The sequence below is a fragment of the Sapajus apella genome, unplaced genomic scaffold, assembly GCF_009761245.1.
Source record: "Sapajus apella isolate SASKATOON/1434 unplaced genomic scaffold, GSC_monkey_1.0 scaffold33, whole genome shotgun sequence".
NCBI classification, from domain to species: domain Eukaryota; kingdom Metazoa; phylum Chordata; class Mammalia; order Primates; family Cebidae; genus Sapajus; species Sapajus apella.
Genome location: NW_022436973.1, coordinates 12,138,202 through 12,149,896, shown reverse-complemented (window position 1 = coordinate 12,149,896; position 11,695 = coordinate 12,138,202). Strand labels below are relative to the sequence as shown.

The following is an 11,695-nucleotide window of genomic DNA, read 5'->3' as shown; positions in this document are numbered from 1 at the left end:
AAAGACAGGGAAAGACTGAGGAACTATCTCAGATTAGAAGAGGCCAAGGAGACCACTGATAAATAAATTGGGATCCTCATTGGATCCTGCACAGCAAGGGGTGTTAGTGGGAAACTCGGGAAGCTGGAATAAATTTGTGGGGCTTAGTTAATAGTACTCTCCCAAGGTTAATTTCTTAGTTTGGGTAATTGTACCATGGCTATGTCAGGTGTTAACATTGGAGGAAACTGGGGGAAGGATATATAGAAAATCTTTGAACTATTTTTGTAGCTTTTCTAAAAGTCTAAAATTATTTCAAGATAAAAAGTTTTAAAAAATGTAATGGGGTCACATTCCTTCCTCCACAGAAAAATTCTGTGTAACTGACAGCTTAGTGCGCTCCCTCACACATCCTGGAGGCCCTCCGGAATCTGGAGAGGGAACAGGAGGCGAGTCCCTCTCCCCTTCTCCCCAGAAGAATTATCTTTTAAAAATTTTTCTTAGCATCTAGGCCAGGTGCAGTGGCTCATACCTGTAATCCCAGCACTTTGGGAGGCCGAGGCAGGTGGATCACCTAAGGTTAAGAGTTTGAGACCAGCCTGGCCAACACGGCAAAACCCCATTTCTACTAAAAGTAGAAAAAATCAGCCAAGCATGGTGGTGCATGCCTGCAGTCCCAGGTACTCAGGTGGCTGAGGCAGGAGTATCACTTGAACCTGGGCAGCAGAGGTTGCAGTGAGCCAAGATTGCGCCATTGCATTCCAGCCTGGGCAACAGGGGGAGACTCTGTATCAATTAAAAAAATTTTTTTAGCGTCCCCACCTAGAGAAGGAAGATGATCTTTTAGCCAAAAAGTGCTAATTCTCAGTTTCACAGGAAAAGTTTTTGTGTGGGGAACCTCAGACCCTGTCTTGTTTTGACTGTGGTTTTGGAATCCTGAAAACACCCTAACAATCCAGCCCTTTTCCCTACTAATGGGGAAATTGAGGCTTGGAGACACTAGGTCACCCAGAGTCAGTTCGTAAGCCCAGCCAAGACCCCTGTCCCTCTAGCTCAGATTGAATTAGGACTCAGGCTCTGGTTCAAATCCCAGCTCTACCATTTATTTCGCTGTGAGATCTTGGGCAAGTTACTTGAGCTCTCTGGGCCTCAATTTCCTTGGTCATATGGGGATAATAATACCTTCCTTGAGTCTGTAAGGAAGGAGACCACGGTAGATAATGCAGCGATGCTGTCATCACTGTCAGCTGCCATGACTTTCGCATCTCAGTGCCCCATCCCAGCATCCCAAGGGGCTCCCAAGAGGACTTAATCAACTCTTTTTTTTTTTGAGATGGAATCTCACTCTGTTGCCCAGGCTGGAGTGCAGTGGCACAATCTTGGCTCACTGTAACCTCTGCCTCCTAGGTTCAAGCTATTCTCCTGCCTCAGCCTCCCGAGTAGCTGGGATTATAGTTGTCAGCCATCACTCCTGGCTAATTTTTGTATTTTTAGTAGAGACATGGTTTCACCATGTCGGCCAGGATGGTCTCGAACTCCTGACCTCAGGTGATCTACCTGTCTCAGCCTCCCAAAGTGCTGGGAGTACAGCCATAAGCCACGGCACCCACCCAGCCTGAGTTAAGTCTTCTCTGGTTACCAGACAGGGGCTGCTGGTTACTCCAGCCTCTCTACTTCTTGCCTAAGTTACTTTGTTTCCTGGGCCTCAGTTTCTCTCCATCATGGCCCACCCCCTGCGTGTGTCTGTGGCTGGGATCTCTGCAACCACACTCACCTCTCACAGTCAGTAAAGACAAAGCGACACAGCTTGAGATCGCGCAGGACCAGACCATGCTGGTGACAGTGTGCCACGGCGGTGGCCATCTGGCGGAAGAGCGCAGCAGCCTCAGGCTCAGGGATGCGGCGGCGGTTTCGCACCAGGCTGTGCATGTCTCCATGGGTCCGAGTGAAAAAGGCATAGAGGAGCTGGGTACCAGCCAGGACCTCAGTGGGCCGAGCCACATGCTTGTGTGGGGGCAGCCGCGCGTAGGGCTCCAGCACGGCCAGGGCCTCGTGGATGGGATACACCTGTGGGCAGAGCATGGGGTGAGCACAGCTGGGGACTCCCGGGAGCTGAGGCTGGCTTTGCAAACACTGCAAACAGTCACAGCTGACCTGTTAGACACTGCCATGTGCTAGCCATTGCACTAAGTGCTTCACTTAGCAAGTCATTCAGCCCTTACCACAGTCTTATAAGTAGGATGACTCGCTTCATTTTATAGTTAAGGAAGCTGAGAGGCCCCACAGCCAGCAAGCAGCAGAGCTGGGATTTGAACCTGTGCAATCCATTGTCTGCTTTTTTTTTTTTTTTTTTTTTTTTTTGAGACAGAGTCTGGCTCTGTCACCCAGGGTGGAGTGCAGTGGCACAACTCAGCTTACTTCGAACTTGGCCTCCTGGGTTCAAGGGATCCTCCTATCTCAGCCTCCCGAGTAGCTGGGATTACAGGTATGCACCACCACACCCAGCTAATTTTTGTATTTTTAGTAGAGATGGGGTTTCACCATGTTGACTAGGCTGGTCTCAAACTCCCGACCTCAAGTGATCCTCCCACCTCAGCCTCCCAAAGGGCTGGGGTTACAGATATGAGCCACCGTGCCCAGCCTTTTGTTTGTGCTCCTAACTGCTATGCTATATGGCCTCAAACATCAGATAACTGAAAAATAGCAAATCACTCAAACAGAAAAATAACCCTCAAAGCATCCTCCAGAAGGGTGGATGATGCAGAAGGCACCTGATGCTCATCACCCTCACAGCTTCTGTCCTCTAGGCTTCACTGCCAACCTTTATTCAGCAAGCTGGCCCTGGGCCTGCTGGCCAGCCATGTGTCCAACTGCACTGACAGTCATGGACTCTGCTCCCCCGTGCCCACTGGGAAGCCAGTGTCCTGAAACTAAATATTGACAAATGCGGACAAGTGTTGCAAAGGAACCAAGAAAGATGCAGGAATAGAGCATTTTGTTTTCTTTTTGATTGTTGTTGTTTGAGACAGAGTTTTGCTCTTGTTGCCCAGGCTGGAGTTCAGTGGTGCAATCTTGGCTCACTACAACCTCCGCCTCCCGGGTTCAAGTGATTTTTCCTGCCTCAGCTTCCTGAGTAGCTGGGATTATAGACGTGTGCCACCATGCCTGACTAATTTTTTGTATTTTTAGCAGAGACAGGGTTTTGCCATGTTGGCCAGGCTGGTCTTGAACTCCTGACTTCAGGTGATCTGCCCGGTTTAGCCTCCCAAAGTGCTGGGATTACAGGCATGAGCCACTGCATGTGGTCTGGAATAGAGTATTTTGGAAGGGGGCACCCGTTTTAGAAAGTATGGTTCAATAGGGACTCTGGGAAAATGATCGAAATGATTCAGAGATGCCCATGGAATAAGCTTTCCGAGTAGGGACATAGGCAGTGCAAAGGCGCTGAGGCAGGAAAAAACCTGGCCTGCTCTAGAAACCCAACCAAAAATCAGTGTGGCCAGAAAAGGGTGAGGAAGGGAAAAGAACATGGGATGATGGGAAATGTGTTAGCGGTCTATGGGCATCACAGCAAAACCTCACCCTAGCCTGAAAGGTGTGTCCCATTTTACCGATGGTAAGACTGGGTTCAGAAAAGGAAATGACTTATTAGAAGCCAGACAGCTAATCAGTGGCAGAACTAGTATACTCACTTCGTTTTGTCTGACTTTAAATCCTTTGCATGTTGTGTTGATTGTGCCACGAAGAAAAATGAATAAGACACATATATATTTAATCCATGATAAAAAAAAAAAAAAGTTGAAGTACATGACTTTAAAAACCAGTTGGGCTGGGCGCAGTGGCTCACGCCTGTAATCCCAATACTTCAGGAGGGTGAGGTGGGAGGATCACTTGAGGTCAGGAGTTTAAGACCAGCCTCACCAACATGGTGAAACCCTGTCTCTACTAAAAATACAAAAATTAGTCAAGCGTAGTGGTGTGCACCTGTAATCCTAGCTACTCCGGAGGCTGAGGCAGGAGAATCACTTGAATCTGGGAGGTGGAGATTGCATTGAGTCAAGATCATGCCACTGCACTCCAGCCTGGGTGACAGAATCAGACAAACAAACAAAAAACCAGTTGGGGTGACATGGGGGGAATAACCCCAAAACAGAGATTACATTTTAGTTAGGGCGAGCGCATTCCTGCCCCCGTGCACTTGCACTTGCTGAACTTGCTGCCTGGATGCTCTTCCACTAGACCACAAGGCTGACTCCTTCCATTTGTTCAAGCCACTGCTCAAACGTCACCCTTCAGAGAGGTCTTCCTGGACCTCCCTTGCTAAAATCACCTGCACTCCTGCCCTCCTTGTCCTCTGATCTCCCTGTTCCCAGATTTATTTTTCTCCATAGTGTTTGTGATTACCTGACACATTTTTTTCTTTTTTTTTTTTTTTTTTTGAGACAAGAGTCTTGCTCTGTTGCCCAGGCTGGAGTGCAATGGTGTGATCTCTGCTCATTGTAACCTCTGCCTCCCAAGTTCAAGTGATTCACCTGACTCAGCCTCCCAAGTAGCTGGGACTACAGGTGCGCACCACCATGCCCAGCTAATTTTTGTATTTTTAGTAGAGACAGGGTTTCACCATATTGGCCAGGCTGGTCTTGAACTCCCAACCTCATGATCCACCTGCATCTACCTCCCAAATTGCTGGGATTACAGGTGTGAGCCACTGCGCCCAGCCACCTGACACATGTTTTACTTATTTACTTCTTTATTGTCTGTATCTCCCACTAGAATGTCAGCTTGATGAGAACAGAACTTTGTTTTTAACCACAGCATGGTACACGGCAAATATGGGTGCTCAATGAAGTTGTGTTGATTAATGAGTAAGGTGATAACTCACAAAGACAAGATATTGATCTTTCTACACACCAACCAGGAAAGCTAAGGAAGTGTGGAAATGATCGTTCAGCTCCCGTGTTGCACACTGGCATGGGGTGAGTATGTTCCAGTGGATTTTTGCCAATGTTTCTAGAGAATCGGGGCCCTGTGAACGCATGGTGCTTCTGTCCTGAGTCTGCTAGCTTCATTCCTCTCGCCACGGACTCATCTCCTCAAGCGGAGTGGAAAAGAACCTGTGATGCTGCAGGAAGGGGACCCAGAGTTCCGGGCTCCTTGGGGCACCTGCTTAGAGCACTGGAGATCTGCACACAAGAGCCCTGGTGAAGCTAAGGGCTGGACTCCGTCTGGATCTATCCCCTGCTCACTGCGTCTCCATCAACAGAGCAAAGCTCTGCTGCTGCTCCCAGGAGGAGGAGGCTTGAGTCCTCTGCCTCTCTGTGCATTCCCAAGGGACCCAGGCCCACGCTACTCTCCCTTGTGTATCCAGGTCCCCTTATCTTCCTTATGCTTGCCTGCCAGGACAGCCTGCCCTGATTGTGTCTGAAACACTTATCCTACACAGGTGCACAGGACTCTCTGGACTCAGCCTCCCGCGCCCAATCCCAGCTCTGATACCACCTGGCTCTGTCATGTGGCAAGTTACAGGCTTTCTGAGTCTCAGTGTCCTCTATCTGTAAAATGGGTACACTGATAGTAACCACCTCATTGGTTGTGTGAAGATGAAGAGACTGCACATACGCAGCAATCATGGTACTGGGTGCACAGTGGATACCTATGGTTACATTTTTATTCTCATTTCTGTCCTCTTGGACGGTCACTTGACAGTGTCCTGCATGGGCTGACCCTTGCGGGCCTTGACCCTGCCCATTTCTGTAAAATGGCCACAGGTTAGGCTCCATCACCTCTGGGGTCCCAGGAGGTTTTTTTGTTGTTTTGTTTTTTGAGACGGAGTCTTGCTCCGTCATCAGGCTGGAGTGCAGTGGCGCAATCTCGGCTCACTGCAACTTCCATCTCCTGGATTCAAGTGATTCTCCTGTCTCAGTCTCCTGAGTAGCTTGTACTACAGGCACGCGCCACCACACCTGGCTAATTTTTTGTATTTTAGTAGACTTGGCTTTCACCATGTTGGCCATGATGGTCTCAATCTCCCGACCTCATGATCTGCCCGCTTCAGCCTCCCAAAGTGCTGGAATTACAAGCACGAGCCACCGCGCTCGGCTGGTCCCAGGGGTTTTGATGTCTACCATGCCCTACCCTTCTCTTGTGCAAACATCTTCAGTGGCTCCGCAGAGCCCAGTGGAGGCCCCTTGTTAACACCTTCATGACCAGCTGCCGCCAACCCTCATGTCCTGCCCCTTTCTGCACACCCTCTCCACTATGGCCATAGTGAAGTCCTTTTCATGCTCTAAAGTGCTATACCCTCACTTTTCTAGACCTTTGCACAGCTGTTCCCCCTGCCTACAGCTCTCGTCTGCAGCCACTTCTACCTGGCTAACGTCTACTCAGCCTTTTCTGTGCCCCATGATCCCTAAGCTCTACCCCTGCAGCGTTTAGCACCCTGTAGGGCCTAAGCTGTGAACTCCTCCAGGACTGGGGCTACGTCTGGTTTACCTCTCTGGTATCGGTCCAACAGGTGGTCACTGGATGCTTCCCCACTAAACACAAGAATGAATGAGCATAAGAACCACTCTCCCCTCTGGCAATCCTTTGGAGGTTTCCTTTCCAGGCCTCCTGTGATGCTGGGGGACAGTGGCCTGTGGACACGTACCTTGCAGGTATACTCAGTGCTTGTAGGGCAGTGCAAGGCCTGGTAGGCCCGCCCGCCCTCCTTGGGCTCCAGGAGAACATAGGGCCCAAGACGGGAGGCAGTGGCCATAGCAGTTGCACGATCTGGAGCAGGGGGTGGGCTCAGGGGCAACAGGCAGGGGGGCAGCCTGGGCTGGGGCCTGCTTCGAGCTCGTTTCTGGACAGGACACTCGGCGTCTAAGTTGTCCTCCAACTCCAACCGCTTCTTCCTGGACAGGGAACCCGCAGGAGCAGCCAGAGGAGTGACTCGCATCTAGCAAAAAGGGAGAAAGGCACTAAAATGAGGCTGCTTGGTGGCCCCTTCTTTCCCCTGCTGGTGGGAGGGTACGGGCCACAACATTTATAGGGGGCGATGTGGCAGTGTGTGTTAAAATGACAAATTCACATATCCTTAGCTGGGTGTCCCACTTCTAGGAGTTTATCCTCCAGTTAAATGTCTCACAAAAATTTAAATATGGTAAAGGCTGTTTATCAGAGCCTGGCGTCCAATAGCAAAAGCAGGAAATATCCCAAATGTCAGGCAGTAGAAAGCTAGTTAAAACATCATAGTATAGCCATACAGCAGAATACTACACAGCTCTGAAAAAGGACAAGAAAGCTCTCTATATACTGATGTGTACTGATCTCCGAGACGTATTAAGAGAAGAAAGCCAAACACTGAATTATGTGTTATAGAATGCTTTTATGTTTTCTTTAAAATTTTCTTCCCCAAGAGGTGGGGCCTTGCTATGTTGCGCAGGCTGGTCTCACACTCATGGCCTCAAGTGAACCTCTCATCTCGGCTTCCTAGTAGCTGGGACCCTAGGAGTGAGCCACCACACCTGGCTGTGATTTTGTTTTTTTTGTTTGTTTTTGTTTCTGTTTTTTGTTTTTGTTTTTTTTTTTTTTTTTGAGACGGAGTTTCGCTCTTGTTACCGAGGCTGGAGTGCAATGGCGCGATCTCGGCTCACCGCAACCTCCGCCTCCTGTGTTCAGGCAATTCTCCTGCCTCAGCCTCCTGAGTAGCTGGGATTACAGGCATGTGCCACCATGCCCAGCTAATTTTTTGTATTTTTAGTAGAGACGGAGTTTCACCATGTTGACCAAGATGGTCTCAATCTCTTGACCTCGTGATCCACCCGCCTCGGCCTCCCAAAGTGCTGGGATTACAGGCTTGAGCCACCGCGCCCGGCCCTGTGCTTTTGTGTTTAAAAAGAATATATGGCCGTGTGCGGTGGCTCATGCCTGTAATCCCAGCACTTTGGGAGGCCGAGGTGGGAGGATCACGAGGTCAAGAGATCGAGACCATCCTGGCCAATATGGTGAAACCCCGTTTCTACCAAAAATACAAAAATTAGCAGGGCATGGTGGCATGTGCCTGTAGTCCCAGCTACTTGGGAGGCTGAGGCAGGAGAATCACTTGAACCCAGGAGGCTGAGGTTGCAGTGAGCCGAGATTTCACCACTGTACTCCAGCCTGGCGACAGAGCAAGACTCCATTTCAAAAAAATATATATATATATGTATATAAAAAATATATATGTTATATTATATATTTGTTTGACTATGTATACTCTGTCTTTCTCTGGAAGGATGCATAAGGTTAGGAGGAGACTCTTACTATCACAGCTCACTTGCAGCCTTGACCTCAGGGTTCAGGTGATCCTCCCACCTCAGCCTCCCAAATAGCTGGGACTACAGGTGTGCACTACGATGCCTGGTTAATTTTTGTATTTTTTGTTGAGACGGGGTCTCACTATGTTGCCTAGGCTGGTCTTAAACTCCTGAGTGCAAGCAATCCACCTGCCTCCACCTCCCAAAGTGTTAGGATTACAAACGTGAGTGACCATGTTTGCCTGACTCTTTAAAATTTTGAATTTGAGCCATGTAAATGTATTTCCTGGCTGGGTGCGGTGGCTCATGCCTATAATCCCGCACTTTGGGAGGCCGAGGCAGGTGGATCATGAGGTCAGGAGTTCAAGACCAGCCTGGCCAACATAGTGAAACACTGTCTCTACTGAAAATACAAAAATTAGCTGGGCATGGTGGTGCATGCCTGTACTCCCAGCTGCTCAGGAAACTGAGACAGGAGAATCACTTGAGCCTGGTGGGGTAGAGGTTGCAGTGAACTGAGATCGCACCACTGCATTCCACTCTGGGTGACAGAGCAAGACTTCGTCTTGGAAAAAAAAAAAATTAGCTAGGTGTGATGGAACATGCCTGTAGTCCCAGCTACTCAAGAGGTTGAGGCAGGAGAATTGCTTGAACCTAAGAGTCAGAGGTTGCAGTGAGCCAAGATCGTGCCACTGCACTCCAGCCTGGGCAACAGAGCAAGAGACTCTGTCTCAAAAAAAAAAAAAAAAAAAAAGTATTTCCTAATCAGGAATTTACATTTAAGGAAATAAATACCTGCTTGAAAACACAGCTTGTTCCTAAAAATTATACTAAAGAAGATCAACTAGTCTCGTAATCCGTGGGTCTAGTACATTCACAGATGAGAGCTATGATCTTGTTCATTCACTTAACACTGGGTGCTAGGGAAGAGCAGTGAGTGAGACAGCATTCTTGCCATCAGGATCTTCCAGTCCATTTGGAGGGCAGATGAGTAATCATAAAATCACATCCAAGGCTAGGTGCAGTGGCTCACACCTGTAATCCTAGCACTTTGGAAGGCCATGGCGGGAAGATCGCTTGAACCCAAAAGTTAGAGACCAGCTTGGGCAACATAGTGAGACCCTGTCTCTACCAAAAAAATTTGTTAAATTAGCTGAGTGTGGTGGTGGATGCCTGTAGTTCCAGCTATTCAGGAGGCTGGAGTGGGAAGATTGCTTGAGCCTGGGAGGTTGAGGCCGCATCAAGCCATGTTTGTACCACTGCACTCCAGCCTCATCTCTTGCTCTGTTGTATGTGGTACTTCCAAGGCCAAGGTCGATGCTGGAGCTCCAGCAGAACCAGAGAGACCTCCAGGTTTTTTACACAGGAGATAAATAACCGTCTATTTCATTTTAGCTGTTGTTAAGTGACTGTTTCTATATTACAGCTGAGCCTAATCCTAATTAACACATAATGGGATTTGGAATTATCCAAAGGCAGTGGGGAGCCACTGAAGGATTTTCAGCAGGGGAACATCATGCCTTTTGGGTGGATTTGAAAGTACAAGACAGGGGCAGTGAGACTAGCTAGCAGACCTGCACGAGCAGGAGTCTCGTCAGGAGAAGGTGACCTAGGTGCTAGGTGAAGACACAAAATCAAGGGCTTATAGGAGGAGGAGCAAAAGGACTCCATGGCAGACTGGATGGATTGGATGGATTGGATGGGAGGGGTGAGGGAGAGGGTGGAGTCAAGGTGAGGTCCAGCCTTTGGCTCCTGCAAGGGAGACAGTGCTTGTGGGAAATAAAGGCGCAACCTTTGAGAAGTGCATTTTGACAATATCAAAATGAAAAGCAGGCTGGGCTCAGTGCCTCATGCCTGTAATCCCAGTACTTTGGGAGGCTGAGGCAGGAAGATCACTTGAGCCTAGGAGTTTAAGTCCTGCCTAGGCAACGTAGCAAGACCCTGTCCCTAAGGAAAAAAAAATTATCTGGTCATGATGGCACACACCTGTATCCCAGCCATGCAGGAGGTTGAAATAGGGGAATCACTTGAGCCCAGAAGGTAAAAGCTTCAGTGAGCCATGGTCAGGCACTCTAGCCTGGGCAACAGAGTGAGACTCTCTCAAAAAAACAAAAATGAAAAATGTGTGAGCTTTGATTCAGCAATTAATCCCACTGCTAAGAATTTATCCTGTAGAGGGGTGTGTGTGTGTGTGTGTGTGTGTGTGTGTGTGTGTGTGTGTGTAATGATGCAAATACAAGGTTATTTCTGCAGCCCTTGTGACAGAAACAATTGGCGGTCTATAATTATAAGACTGGTCACATAAATTATACTTCATCCACACAATAGAACAATTTGCAGCCATTTAAAAGGTTGAGGATGCTCTTTATAGGCTAATTAGAAGGATCTCCAGAATGAGCTGTTAAGTGAAAAGAAAAAAGTAAAAAGTAAACCACCATCCACGCAGCTGTGTGACTGTGTGTGGGGTGGCTGAAGGAGAGGGCAGTGGCATGTCAGGGCAGAAAGGTTGTCTCTAGAACCCATCTGCCCACCCACTGAAACTCCATTCCAAGGAGGTACATGCCCAGATATGGGCATTGGTGTGAGAGAGACCTCAGTCTGGTTAAAGATCTTCCCAACAGTTCAACGCAGGATTAACAAGGAAACATTAGAGTCAGTTACCAGACAGAGGCCCACCTCTCCAAGGACACTGCTCCCAAAAACAAGAGCTGCCTTGGAAGGGAATGCCTCCCCACGAGAGTGAAAGGTCATAACTTTGGTTTGGTAAGAGTGCAATAAGGGGAGGGTTCTAATCCCATCTCAGACCTTTCTGGCTGGCAGGTACTTCTGGTCAAGTTCCTCAAGCTTTCAGAACCTCAGTTCCTGTAAAGTGGGAAGGGGATGCAAAGCTTATAGGTTTTTGTTTATTTATTTATTTATTTATTTAAGTGATTGTTACTCCTTTTTTTCTAAAAAAAAAAAAAGAAAGAAAGAAAGAAAAAAAAAGAATAATAAATAAAAAAAGAATGAAGGAGAGGAAGAAAGAGAAAGAGGAAGAGGGAGAGAGAACGGGGGTATTGTTTTACTGCCTGGGCTAGAATGCAGTCTAAAAATGGGTATGCCTATAATTGTGCTTAATAATAGAGACATGAAAAAAAAATGAGGGAAGAAAATAACAAACAAGCAGCCAACCAATATTTCATTTAAACCTGTAAATAGGTGTGATGTGGTACTGATAAGAGTGTATATTTTGTGTATTTAAAGTGGAGAGTTCTATAAATGTTAATTAAGTTTACTTGTTCCGGATCTGAGTTCAAATCCCGGATATCGTTGTTAATTTTCTGTCTAATTGATCTGTCTAATATTGATGTTGAAGTCTCCCACTATTATTGTGTGGGAGTCTAAGTCTCGTTATAAGTCTTATATGTCTGGGTATTCCTGTATTGGGTGCGTATATA

At 47.8% G+C, this 11,695-nt stretch overlaps 1 protein-coding gene across 2 annotated transcripts in view; it reads right to left on the bottom strand.

The window, feature by feature from the left end:
* TRIB3 (tribbles pseudokinase 3) overlaps positions 1 to 11,695 on the bottom strand; it is a 24,371-nt gene that overhangs the window by 8,773 nt on the left and 3,903 nt on the right. For both annotated transcript variants that reach the window (XM_032295348.1, XM_032295349.1), the window contains exons 2-3: positions 6,629 to 6,919; positions 1,754 to 2,046 (exon numbers count right to left, since the gene is read on the bottom strand). In XM_032295348.1, the coding sequence (XP_032151239.1) occupies positions 1,754 to 2,046; positions 6,629 to 6,919 (584 nt within the window). The remainder of the gene's footprint in view (positions 1 to 1,753; positions 2,047 to 6,628; positions 6,920 to 11,695) is intronic.